At 36.1% G+C, this 14,644-nt stretch overlaps 1 protein-coding gene across 1 annotated transcript; it reads left to right on the top strand.

The window, feature by feature from the left end:
• The first annotated feature begins 5,377 nt into the window (after nucleotides 1–5,377).
• LOC145163085 (putative aspartic proteinase GIP2) lies at nucleotides 5,378–7,049 on the top strand. Its single transcript, XM_079081983.1, has one exon. The coding sequence runs from the start codon at nucleotides 5,519–5,521 to the stop codon at nucleotides 6,674–6,676; it is 1,158 nt and encodes a 385-aa protein (XP_078938109.1). The 5' UTR covers nucleotides 5,378–5,518; the 3' UTR covers nucleotides 6,677–7,049.
• The last annotated feature ends 7,595 nt before the right edge of the window (nucleotides 7,050–14,644 follow it).

The raw sequence follows: 14,644 nt of genomic DNA on the forward strand, positions 1-14,644 counted from the left end.
GATGGTACCTTTCCATCAGATCCAGGTGCATCTCATAGGGGTAGAAATCTTCATAGGATTTTTGAAGTTCAGGAGTCATGGTGGCCATCATGATGCATGCTACTTTAGTAGCATCCTTTTCATGTGCAACAAACTCCGCAAACTCTTCAGGAGTAGCAGTGGCTTCATTCACAACCTTAAGCTCCCTATCGAGGACATATTCTTTGTCCTTATAGCGGGTAATCATTCTGATGTTTCTGATCCACTCATTGAAATTGGATCCATCAAAGATGACCTTACCACACAAGTTCATAAGGGAAAAGGAGCCTGTTGGGTTTGAGCCAGAAGCATTGTTGGAAGACATCTGAAAGGAAAGAAAGACAAGTTTCATTAGATTAGGAATCCTTAATAATTCACCCAAATGAAATATTAAGGCTAGGATCCAACAAACTATTTATAGTTGGAAGAGGGATGCCGTAATCCATACTATAAAATATTTGAAGGTAGGTAAATGACGATTTACCAATTTCCACCATAAGAACGAAATATTTTATTATTAGGTTTTATTGGTTTTGAAACTCCTAGATCTTTTGAGATACATTGAACTTTTCAATGGCATGTTTGAATCTCGATTGTGCCCTCTCAAGTTTGTGACTGGGATGCCGAGGATCACAAACAAGGTGTGAATAACCATACAAATTGACTTGGTACCCTCAACAATATTACCTAATCGATGTGCCGGTTAACCACACACGCTCCACCGATCTATAATAAGGTCAAGTTACCCTTTGCCACTCTTACTAGTCCATGTTAGTGTGCCGGTTAACCACACACGCTCCACTAACGACTTGGTAAGGTACAAAGTGTAATTTTATGGGCTAGCACCAATTTCACATTTTCCTAAAGTAACTAAGATTGGGAATTTATAATGTATAGTTACTTTATAATTCATTATACTTTTAACGAGTATTTAAAGTCGTGTCCTACCCGTTCGGCTAACGACCCTCCACCGATCAAGGAAGCGGTGGGTGAGAGTGGACACCCATTAAGTCACCATTTTATAGGCAACAACCTTATACCCCCCTTATAGACCGGCTTCGTGAATGAGTCCTACTAACGGTAAGAATGACATATTCTTATACATATCTATATAATAAAATTATAATAATAGTATAAGTGTTGATTTTTAAACTTTTAAAAAATCTAAGGTTTAATTTGGAATTAAAGTATTAAAGTGTAAGACTTTTCAAATTCCAAAACTTGAGGGCAAGATTTGAAACTATTCCAAGTCTCTTCAATTTGTAACTTATGAGTTTTAATGGTTCATAAAAATGAAGACTCTTCATTTTATGAAACCTCTTTAGTTCTTTAATCATAATTAAAAGAAGTGACTTTTGGTTATCCATAACTTGAGGACAAGTTATGGACACCATCATAGCCATTAAGATCATGAATTAAACACACATGGTGGTTACACATAATTCCTATGATCTTCTAAAAACTCATAAGAACACAAATTCATGTCAAGCAATTTCAAGAAATCATATAAACATATACAATACTTGAAAATTGATAAAAGTCATGTAAAATGGGTTAACATAATCATTATCATTTTGAAAAACAGATTTTACAAGTCCAAAACATATTGGGATAATGATCTTAATCCATTTCCAGCAACAAAACTCGAAAAAACTGCCCAGCACGCTCCTACTCGCCGAGTGCATTATTCTACTCGTCGAGTAGGATGAATTTGTTCATGGACTCGGCGAGTCCTCCCCATGGACTCGGCGAGTCCAGTCGTCAGAATGCAGAATTTTCGATTTTTAAGCAGTTTTGCATCAAGTATACAGAAAACAATCCTAGGCTCTGATACCACTGATGGGTTTTTGAGCATTCTAACACTTCCTAAGTGTACATGCAACCCTAATAACCTTGAATCTATGTTTTCTCTATATACATGCAAATTTCCTTTTCAAGGTTATTTCCTAACTAGCATGGCAAGGGGATTACATAAAACATAAAACTAGTAGGAATACATACCTTGTTGTTGCTTGGATTCCTTCAAGACTTTGTGAGCCTAGCACCCCAAATGTTGTGCCTCACACAACACCAAAAGACTTGGAATAACTTGAGAGAATACTTCTAGCACTCAAAATCGGTTATGCCCTCTCTAGTAACACTAGGTCAACTAGGTCATGATTTTCCTAGCCATAGGGTTCCTTTTATAGTGTTGTCACAATTAGGGTTTACACATGAATGCCCTTAATTGTCATGACTCTTGATTTCCCATGACCCATGGATTTGTAACTCCCATGGACTATCCATGGAGCTCCATATGGTTATAACCAAACCCATAAACCATGGATCATTAATCCACCATAAAAGAATTGATGATTGTCATAATCAACCCTATATATTTAATTAGTCTCACTTTGATCACTAGATTAATCCTAGATTAATACTTGATCAATACTAATTAAATAATACTATTATTAATATATTAGAACTTATAATATATTAATAATCATAAGTGCCTTATTCTCTCATTTAGTCTATCCAAGTATTGCAATGCCATGCAACCCAAATGGACCATGCCGGGTCGGGTCAAGTACATACCAAATAAAGTTATGGACTTAGACACTATACCCAACAGTTATGACATCCCATATCAAGGAACCATTGTCTTCAGGCCCTAGCACGTAATCCTCAAAGTACAGTGCCCACACATCATAATCATTTGGAAAGAGGATAGGGATCCTTGTTGTAGATCCAATACCGCTTGAGAAATTGATGGAGTTAGCGTGAGAATCGTCAAACTGCATGTTGTCGAGTTAATAATAACCTCTATGAACCAGATGTGTAAACCTAAAAACGAGTTTAGGGTAAAATAAAGATCAGGATTCAATGTCTGTAATCGATGAGAACGAGGAAGACGGCAAACTCCAGATCCTATTAAAGCGGAAACCCTAATAACTCTTTAAGAAAAGAGATGCATATGGATTACACAGTCTCCTGCTTTGATACCAATTGTTAAGAATAAAAGTTGAATGATCAATCAGATTCAAACATGAAAAAGAATCAAACACAGAAAGAAGATCGAAGTTGTGTCGAATGATTAAAAATCACAGCCTTAGAAGAGCTCGATGAAGAACTTCTACTGTAAAGGTTGTGTAGGGTTTACAACTTAGACGATTACAAGATACGGTGCATGGATGCACTTTAAATAGTAAAACCCTAATAGTAAATAACCGGGTGGACAGGCCCAACCCGTTATACAAAATGGACTATACATTTAATTACACAATGACGCAACCCATATGACTCAACAGAATGCTTATTTATGTTTAATATCAATTATAGAATACATATTTATTAAATTGATTATACAATGAGATATATAAAAATGGATTCTTAATTACTTTGTTTTACTTTTGTAGTTGCAGATGTAACACAAGCAACATAACAACCACCAACAGATTTACAAGCAGAACCTTTACAATAATTACCATTGGAAGAAGTGTATAAACAAGAAGAACAACAAATAATGGATTTGGTTTTTGAAACTAATAGAATGATGTTGATAACCTTTGTGTGATACTATTTTTGAAAATGAGAATGTGAAATTGTTATGATTTCAAATTCATTCTTGAAGCATTATTATTTAATTTTTGTACATTCATTCTTGAAGAACGTGAGATGTAATAAGATATTTATTGTATTACAGACCTATAGGTCAATTCTTATTCTCCAATTCTACGAGAATTCTTTAGAAGACATTGTATTCTTCAAGCATTCTTCAAGAATGCTTGAATTCTTCAAGAATTCTTTGTATAAGATATTTATTGTATTACAGAGCTATAGGTTAATTCTTATTCCTTAATTCACAAGAATTCTTTAGAAGATATTGATATTTGAAATCAATCAGAGAGTTTTAAACATGGTATTCTTGAATTCTCTAAGAATTAACACTTGTATAACAAATTTTTTAGTGTTACAAACCTGCAAATCAACTTGCTAAATCCAAAAAAACGGAGTTTTTTTTAAAGAATTTCTAATAAGTAGTATATCATATTTTTAAAAAAATACAAGCATAATAAATAACAAAATCAAACCAAAAGAATGGAGGTATTCTTAAAGAATTTCAAATATGTAGAATTTAATATATCATATTCTTAAAGAATGCATAAACAATGATAAACTTAAAAAAATATCATACATTCACTGTTAATAACATATTCCATGTTAATATATCATATTGTATGTTAATAACATGCACCCTAAGATAATAGTTTTTTATTCTTTGAATCTAATGGATTAAAAATGATTATATATTCACACTATATTTGTGGTTCAAATTTAATCTGAACTATATATATATATATATATATATATATATATATATATATATATATATATATATATATATATATATATATATATATATATATTTTGCAATTAGATCATACGATTTCCTATAGATGATTATAGATGATTTTAAGAATTTTACCCCCATATATATCATTTTTGTAAATATCAAAATGGAAAACAGTTTGAATCAAATAATTGATTTTATTTATGCATAAATATGTTTTTAATTTGTAATAAATTTTTTAAAAATCATAGATAACTACCGACAAAATGTAATTGACAAATAAATTATTTTATATTAAAAAATCAGATTTTTTAAATGTCAGTTTATTTAAATGTTTGAAAAACAAACTATCTTCATCTTGTTGATTGGAGATCTTTGATCCATTTAGTTTTCTACAAATGTGTGCAAATATGATCCAAATATGATCTGTAACTTTATAATTTTTACCTTTAAAAAAACAAACACCACTTTAGTATCTTCTGTGTCCCTCTTTTTAAACTTTGACACTTCATGTCACGATCAGAACCAATTAACCAAATAGTGACATGTTAGAACATCAACACTGCAACCAAGTGATCGGATAAATGACAAACATTTCAACAAATAAAAAAACATAATGCTAAATTGGAAAAAAAAAAAATAACATTGTGTAAACATTAAAAAGAAAAAAACCGTAGTAACTTTTATGTAAAATACCCTTTTTGAAATGGTTGTTCAAGACGGTATAGTATTATCATACAAATTAATTTATAAAAAATCATTTGTTATAGGTCACAACGACTAAGTCCATGATCTTGATTTGTTTTCACATAAAGTTCAATTACTTTTTAAATTCAAGCTAAGCCTTCTTTTACAAGTAACATGCATACATTCAACTCTTCGCCATGTTGTATTACTTGTACAGTTATACTTGCAAGATTATGAGTTGTATCATGTGCATGTGCGGATCAACGACTACTTCTTTACATATCTCTATAAAATCGAATGGTTCTCCTCATGAAACATCCAAATATGGTTCCTCATCTACTAATAATTGTTCTCCTTCTAGCCTTCATCTCCCACGAACCTGAAGCTATAGCACAATTTCTAGAACCTTATCCTTATACTTCCCAAGTTGCACCACTAAGAAAACATGCCGATGCTGCTACACCACTCTATAGCATTCAGATGGAGATTGCTATATGGGTATATATACCAGCCATATATAAAAACTTCATTATAGACATAGACGCTCCTTTCACATGGCATGACTGCACTGTAGACTGGAACAGTTGGATTTATGAAAGCAGCAATTGCTTCGGTTGCACTCACCCGACTTCTTGTGAAGAGTACGCATGCACAGATGTCCGCACATCTTACTCTTATGAAAGTCCTTCATGTCTTCCAATAACCAACAGTTCGACATTACCTGGTTCCGGAGACTGCATATGCCCTGTTAATGTGGTGAACCCGGTTAACAAGACATGTGGTCATGCCCTACTCAACTATGACACTTTCACGTTCAGGGCAAGTGATGGTAAAAACCCTTTTTTGGATTCCTATGAGTGTAATGGTAACGCGGCTTGTGCTCCATCTTCTATGTTTGAGTCATTCCCTGCTAATGTTAGTGGTGTAATGGCATTTTCCTCATCTCGTAAAGCATTGCCTGCTCTTTTATTTCAACCTTTTAATAACACTTTTGCTCTATGTTTGCCTAGCTCCTTGTCTGCTCATGGGGTTATGTTCTTTGGGAGCGGACCATATTATCTTCTTCCCAAGTCAGATGTAGATCTAAGAAGTTTACTCTCTTATACTCCATTACTAAATCATACCAATTCTTTTGGTTATTTTATTGGTATTAAATCGATAACTGTTAAGGGAAGATCGATTGATGTTTCAAAAAGCACCACCAAGCTTAGTACGATTGATTCTTACACCATTCTTAGAGCAGACATTTATAAGCAAGTGGTTCGTATGTTTTCAGTTGCTACATTGGGAATCCTCCGTGCAAGGCCAGTGGCACCCTTTGCTTTTTGTTTAAAGAATCGAATTGGACATTCCCTTTCGAATTTGAAGATGCCGGATATAGTATTGAAACTCCAAGGTGGGAAGAAATGGAGAATATCCTCAAGTAATTCCATGCAACAAGTAAGGAAAGATGTGGCTTGTCTTGCATTTGTTAATGGTGGTGCGACAAGTGAATATGGGATTGTGATCGGTACGTTTCAGATGGAAAACAATTTTCTGCTATTCGATCTAGACAACTCAACTTTCGGGTTCAGTTCTTCTTTATTAAGCCATAAGACTTCTTGTTCGAACTTCAACTTTACCACACTTAAACATTGATGCTGCTTCAAAAGGCTTTGCTAGATTACATATATATTGTGTTGGAGCTAAACCCAAAGTACAATCATAGTAGCTGAATGCCAAAGTTGAAGTTATAAAAAAAAGTATTCTCTGGAACAGTGGAACATTTAAAAAAAGATTAATCTTATCCATTAGAGTTTCTTCCAGCGGTTTCTTCGGCACATGTGCCGTTAAATAGTTAACTATATTTTCAGGAGTTCTCATGCATTTTAGTTTAGGCTTTTACATTCTGTATACGTACGACACGGTTGTACAAACAGAAGATAGATTCCCCTGTTTTCTTCTTCTGTTTATGTTTCTGTAAGTCTGAATTATTTTCTATAAAAGATATTGCCTCAAGTGTTTCCATAAAGTTATTCCCGAAGTGGTATCAAAGACATAAGATGAACCCCACGAGTACCTCGATCGCTAGGGCATGTCTTATTGCCAAAACTTAACAAAACCAATTACAATAATTGTATCCGGATGTAAACATTGCTCGTGCGCAAGATTTGTGAAAATTGTTACAACCGGCTACGAAGAACTGAAGACTACCGAGATGTTGGATAATCTTTATTAAATTGTTGTCTTCGTGGTTCATTTGTTTAAATTATGCATGTTTTGTCTTTAATAATAAAGAACTGGGTAAAAGCTATGACCGGATTTTAGAAGCACGTTGGGTATAAGAGTCAACCATTTAACTAGTCTTTAGGTAGAATTAGTTTTTATTAATTTCCTCATGTTGCTAAGTATAACACTACGTATGAATGAAAAGTGTGTGGGTTTTCTTATTTCCTTTCCCTCTGTAGTACTTTCTCTTTAAAGTCTATTGCCTCTCTGTTTTCGTTTCATCCCAAAACACAAACACAAAAGCGCATAAAGATGGGCCAGATATGTACATGAGATTGGTGCCATGTCTGCAAATCTGACAAAGGCATGGAAGTCGAAATAAATGAAGGACAAGAATAAAAGACAGCCTTTGTTATGCTCTAAAAGAGGACGGTAAAAAAAACAAAAGAAAAAAAAAAGGTGTCATGAAACCGATATTTCGAAGACCAAAATTGTGTTTCGATTAAACAAACATCAAAAACATCTTCCTCTATTTTGGTGAGTGAGAATTTTTTGGATGGTTTCTCACTAAATACGGATTCCCTACAATCCAAACACTTTTTAGATGATTTGTATAAAAACCTATACCAAAGTGTTTTTTCTTTCTTCGTATCCCTTTGTTAATATTACAATATGTTTTATTAAATGTGTTTTATTAATTTATGATTAAAACTATATCAAATCAAAGAGTAAAGTACTTAATATGCACAATTATACATGATTGTTTCTTTGATTTCGTATAGATAGAATAACTTTAGTGTGGACGACTTCTATAAAGATTATGTAACGCCTCAAAAATAGAAATTAAAATTTTTATTTTTAATGAATCAAACCATTCATTCATTTTGTTCCAAAAGATAATAAAAGTAATAGTATTCTCAAAACATCAAAGTAAAAATCACAAGTAGCCAATGCGAGATAAACTTTGGAGGATGCAGTGCAATCAGGTCGGGTCTTTTCCTCCGGAACTGGAAGTACTTGAAAAAGTTTAAACTACAATAGGCCGAGCCCAACATATCCATGGGCCGAGCCTAACATACAAATGGGTCCAGCCCAATGTCTATAACAATGGGCCAAACCCAACATGCAAATGGGCCCAACCCAACACATCAATGGGTCCAACCCAACATATAATAAATTTGCTTAGCCCCAACATACACATGCAAGAGTTATAAAGACAACTAGCATCCTATACAGTATAGTGAGAAGACTCACCTGACTCACGAGATCAGTTAAACTAGAGCTCAATGCCCCGCAATAGATGCTACAACACTCCTATCAAATCATACAAGATCCAACCTTACTCTACACATTAGATCTAACAATCTTAACCTAAAGTCAACCTAGGCCAACAAGTCAACGGTCAAAGGTCAACCTTTATGGTCAGTAGCCTAAAATCATATCAACGAATAGCCATGTCGTGGCCTTCCATTGGCAACGTTGTGGCAACGTAAGGACAAAACAATCGAGTCTATAACAACCTTAAAATCATGATAAATTTAAACTTTTTAAAACCAACCAAATTCACAAATTGTTTACAAACATAGTTTCAAAAGCATTTTAACATCAGAGTTCCCAAAATCATAAGTCCAAAACATGAGCATGTGTACGGTCAAACCTTCGTCTTCCCTCGGTCGTCTGAAATACCTGAAACATAACTCAAAACTATAAGCCAACGCTTAGTGAGTTTCCCCCGATACACTATGGGTTCAGTAAACCACCGGGTTGGAATACCCCAGGCCCTTCAACCATCGGGTTGGAATGCCAACACATAATGGGTCATGTCATCCTCGGGATAGAATACCCTCGGGCCCACTCAACCATCGAGTTGGAATGCCCGCGATCTGTTGTCTTACACACAAAGCAGTAAAGCCTCAACATCAATGAAATATGTGCACATATACATAACAAATAAACATATAGCCAGCCAACAGACAACAAACAAATATACTAACTAAGCATAACAACATCCTATATATCAGGATACTGATCTACCAAATCACTAAAACACAATAGCACGTATAACAGGATATCAATCCAAAGCGCCGAGATTGGTGTCTTCGACCCGCAAGTATAGTGAGGAAAACTCACCTCGCAAACTGGATAGAAGCTGATGAGGTCACGACTCCGAATCTCAGCTCGCTAACCAACACATAATCCCACAAATGACAAATTCCATCAAAATCCCATAATACCCAATATACCCTCAAGGTCAAACTTGGTCAAAGAGAAAGTCAATTGGTCAAACCTACTAAGTCAACCGAATCAACTCATCTGAGATGACCCAGTGCGAGTACGCGGGACATACTTCGGAGGTACGCTGAGCGTATTCCAAACCCTCGTAGTTAACCACAGTCGGGGTGGTTGAGCTCGTACGCAAGGCGTACACCGAGTACGCGGGGCGTACCCTCGCATCCTTCAAAACTCAATAAGTGCTTAATGGCTTAAGCACTTATGTCCATATTTCAGATCCAAGGCTCAAATACACTCTATAGTAATAAAGTTTCGAACTTTATGCCTTCACATGCCCATTAAGTGCTTAACTTAAGGTCTTAATACGTTAAGACCTTCTACAAGATGCATGGAGCAAAACTAACCATTGGGACTTCATTTTTATGACTTAGGACCCCTCCTAGGGTCTAAAAGGACAACTCAATCGTCAAGAACATGTCATGCTCAAGAGAAGACATTTGAGACCAAATAGTAACACTAAAACACACATTTCTAGATCTACATGATTGAAAGGTCAAGTTGCAAGCTTTATACATTTGAAGGGTTGCAAATGAAGAGTAAATCGTAGATCCAAAGTGCTTCACTCTCCATAGATAATATTGGCTTCCTTCCTTCTTCTTCTAAGCACACAAACACACACTTTTAGGCTAGAAATGGCTTCTCAAGGAGAATTAGGGCTTCAAACACGAATGAGAGGGTGGAGGCTGATAAGGTGAAGGGAAATGAGGCCATAAGGATGCTTAAATACCTGCCAAACGCTATAAATTAGGGTTTCCTCATTTAGTAAGTATGCCTAACGTACAATGATGTATGTCCAGCGTACTAGGGCGTGCCTTAGTACCTTGGGCGTACACCACGTAGGCATGGCGTACTCCAAAGCCTTAATTTACCAAAATGCCATTAAGGCCCCTTTTGCATACATTTCTTGAACTTTGGGACCAAATACAATATAAATGAATTAAAGAGGTGAAATTTGAATTACCTTATCATCAGGATGTTACAATTCTCCCCCACTTGATCTAGACTTCGTCCTCGAAGTCTGCTGCGGAGAATAACTCAGGATAATGCTTCCGCATCTCAGCCTCCGCTCCCAGGTCCACTCGGAGCCCCTCCGATCCTGCCGCCGTAGATTTACCAAAGGTATCTCCTTGTTGTTCAAGACCTTCATCTTTCTTTCCAAAATAGCTACCGGCCTCTCAACATAGTTCAGACGCTCATCGACCTGAATATCATCCAAGGAAACCACTGCATCCTCATCCAATACGCACTTTTGCAGCTACGAAACATGGAAAGTGTTATGAATGTGCCTGAGCTCCTCAGGTAGATCCAACCTGTATGCAAGCTTGCCAACCCTGAAAATCAATCGAAAAGGCCGAATATATCGGGGACCCAATTTCCCCCTCTTCCTGAAGCGTATCACACCTTTCCAAGGTGAGACCTTCAGTAATACCATATCACCGACCTGAAACTCTAACTCGGATCGGCGCCGGTCGGAATAGCTCTTCTGCCGACTCTAAGCGGTCTGCAGTCTCTGCCAGATCTGTTGAATAAGCTCCATGGTTTGAAGGACTATATTGGTCCTTCCTATAACCGTGTGACCAAACTCTCCGCAACAAACCAGGGTACGACATCTCCGACCATACAAGAGCTCAAAAGGTGGAGCACCAATGCTGGAGTTATAACTATTGTTATAGGAGAACTTCATAAAGGTTAGGTAGGAATCCCAACTCCCACCAAAATCAATAACACATGCCCGCAACATATCCTCAAGGGTCAATATTGTCTGCTCACAATCTGGCCGTCGGTTTGTGGATGATAAGCAGTGCTGAAATGCTACCTCGTGCCTAGTTCCTCGCGAAACTTCTGCCAGAAGCGGGAAGTGAACCGAACATCTCGGTTAGAAATAATAGATACCCGAACCCCATGGCGAGCAACAATCTCCAGGACATAAACATTGGCCAACTTTTCGGCCGAAGAACTTTCCCGGATTGCCAAGAAATGGGCACTCTTGGTCAGTCGATCTACTCGTGACCCATATATCTTGAAAACCCTTTGTCGTCTTCGGAAACTTGGTGATAAAATACATCGTGATCTACTCCCATTGCCACATGGGAACCTTCAGATGATGTAGCTTGCCATGCGGCCTCTGATGCTTAGCCATGCCATGCGGCCTCCAGAGGCTGCAACTTGCCACGCCACCACATTCGCTTTACCCGTATGGTAAAGGATCTCGCAGTCATAATCCTTGACCACATCCAGCTACCAGCGCTGCCTCATGTTCAGTTTCGACTGGTCCATAAGATATCTCAAAATCTTGTGATCCGCATAGAGCGTACAACAGACCCCATATAAATAGTGTCTCAAAATCTTGAGGGCGAACACCACTGACCCCAACTCAAAATCATGCGTGGGATATCACGAATCATGCGGCTTCAGCTGCCGCGAAGCATAAGCAATCACCTGTCCTATCTAAATAAGGACTGCCCCCAAACCGGTGATGGATGCATCATAAAATACCACAAAATCCTCAACCCCCTCTTGGATGGTCAATACCGAGGCCTCACATAACCTCTGCCAAAGAGTCTCAAATGCCAACTGCTACTCAGGGCCCCATCGAAAATCCACCCCATTCCTAGTCAGACGAGTGAGGGGGTACCACAATTTTGGAGAAGTCCTGAATGAATCTCCGATAGTACCCTGACAAACCAAAGAAACTCCTGATCTACGAGGGAGATATCGAAACCTCCCATTGCATCACAGCCTCGATATGTTGGATTAGGTGTCTAAGCTCATAACTATAATTGGTATGTACTTGACCCGAGAGTAGCATGGTCCATTTGGGTTGCATATCATCAGGACAAATTTGTTAGGATGGACTTTTGAGAAGAGGTTATTTACGGGTTATTAATATATTATAAGTTCTAATATATTAATATGAAATCATATGATATAATTAGTATTGATCAAGAATTAGTTTGGAATTAATTTAGTGATCAAAAGAGACTAATTAAATCAATGGGGACTAATTGTGTAAATTAGTTATATTTATATGTTGGGCTTATGATCCATGTTGGACTAAGTTTATGTATGGATAGATAAAGTGTTGGGCCACATGAACCATGGATCATAAACCCATGGGTATGGATTAGGGTTAACCCATGACCCTTGGAATCCTACATATAAGTATGTGACTCCATAGCAAAAAACAAGGACTACTAGTTCTTGGAGTTCATGGACGATTTTGGGTTCAAGATTCTCTCTCAAAATGTCATCCTTTGTCCTAGGTGTGTTGTGAACCATTTGAGGCATTCATACTATTGGTGCTAAGTGCTTAAAGGCCAAATACAACAAATTCTACAAGCTACATAAAGAGGTAAACTCCTAACTAATATTTTATGTTGTTTATATCATTTGTATGCTTGTTGTAGGCTTAAAGCTTTGGAAACAATATTGCATGTATAATTATAGAAAACATAGATCCAAAGCTGTTAGGGTTGTATCTGCACCATAGGATGTTGTAGTATACTAAAACCCAACAGTGGTATCAGAGCCATGAGTTGTTTTCTAATATACTTGATGTTTTATAAGTTTTCAAAGTGAAAAATCGAAATTTTTGCCTTCTACCTAGTGAACTCGTCGAGTCCACTGGGTGACTCGCCTAGTTGCTTGAATATTGTCTTGGGCTCGTCGAGTGCATCAAGGGACTCGACGAGTTGGCAGTCCTGAATGCAGATTTTTGAGTTTTTTTGGCCTGTTTTGGATTAGAATCATTACCACAAAATGGTTTTGTTCATAAAATTTGATTTTGTTGTAATGGTAATGATGATACTCTTCCAATTAATAGAAAATTGTCAAAGTTTCAAGACTTGTATTAGTTTATATGATTAGGCTAATGTTTGAAATTTTTTTGATATGAATTATCTTAATTTATGAGTTTGTTTTTGATCAATAGAAAGTTGTATGATGATAGTTATTGTTCAAAGTTTGATCTAAAATATTCTTGATATGAGTTTTGTAACTTGTCCTCAAGTTACATGAAAAGTCTCATTCAAGAATTTAAAAACTCATAAAGTTCCATAGGTTATGAAAATGAAGAGTCTTATTTTCTTAAATGATTTTAAAGTCTTCCATAACTTGTCCTCAAGTTATGGAACTTGAAGAGTTTTTCATTAAACCACTTTAAACTCGTAAGTTATGGATTTGAAAAGTTTTGACAAGTTTCAAAAATTGCCCTCAAGTTTTGGAATTTGTAATTTCTCTCTCATGATTACTTTAATTCCAAATCCTAGAATTTTAAAAGGTTAAAATTCAAACCTTATGGACTTTATTAAATTAATTAAAGTGTTTAATTAAAAGAAATTTAATAACTCCATAATGACATGGTCTAAGGTTAATTAAATTAAGAGTATAGTTTAATTAATAGATTAATTCACCAAGTATTTTTAAATGTGTAAAATACACCCTTATACTATTATAAAATGGCAGTTTAATGGGTGTCCACTCTCACCCACCGCTTCCTTGACTGGTGGATGTTGAGAGAAAAACTTAGAGACACACTTGAACAAATGTTAGAACAAGTAGATTGCGGAATAGTTAATCTCAAAGGATCTAAAAACTCAACAATAATAATAATAAGTTATAGTTAGATAGTTAGAGAGTTAGTTGCGGAAAAGTAAAGAAATAGAGATGACAACAATTGTTATATCAAGTATACACATAAGTTGATTCATAACGAGGAATGCATTCAAACCAAGTTAACAAGGAAGATCAAACTTAGTGATTAAGTCACAGAAGACTTGCTTCGAAGAGAGATTATATTCAGATGAATTCTGGTAAGATTGAAGTAGAAAGAGATGAGTAATAGAGAGATAGAAAAGATAACTTCAGAAATGTGTATTCAGATAGAATGCATAAGTTATCGGTATTGAATACAAGAGAATGAGCTCTTATTTATAGAGACTCATGAAGAGCACTAGATTACATCTCTATGAGTAGCCAACAATAGAGTGTATTACAATAAGGACAAGTAAAGTAATCTAGCTAAGTGACTGCGGTAGGTAGACTCCGGTTGCGGTTGCCGATGAACAAGATTTGACTGTGGGTGCTGAACTGTTGCGGTAGCTGAAG

Source organism: Lactuca virosa, chromosome 3 (assembly GCF_052849685.1).
Source record: "Lactuca virosa cultivar CGN04683 chromosome 3, Lactuca_virosa_CGN04683_v6, whole genome shotgun sequence".
In the NCBI taxonomy this organism is placed as follows: Eukaryota; Viridiplantae; Streptophyta; class Magnoliopsida; order Asterales; family Asteraceae; genus Lactuca; species Lactuca virosa.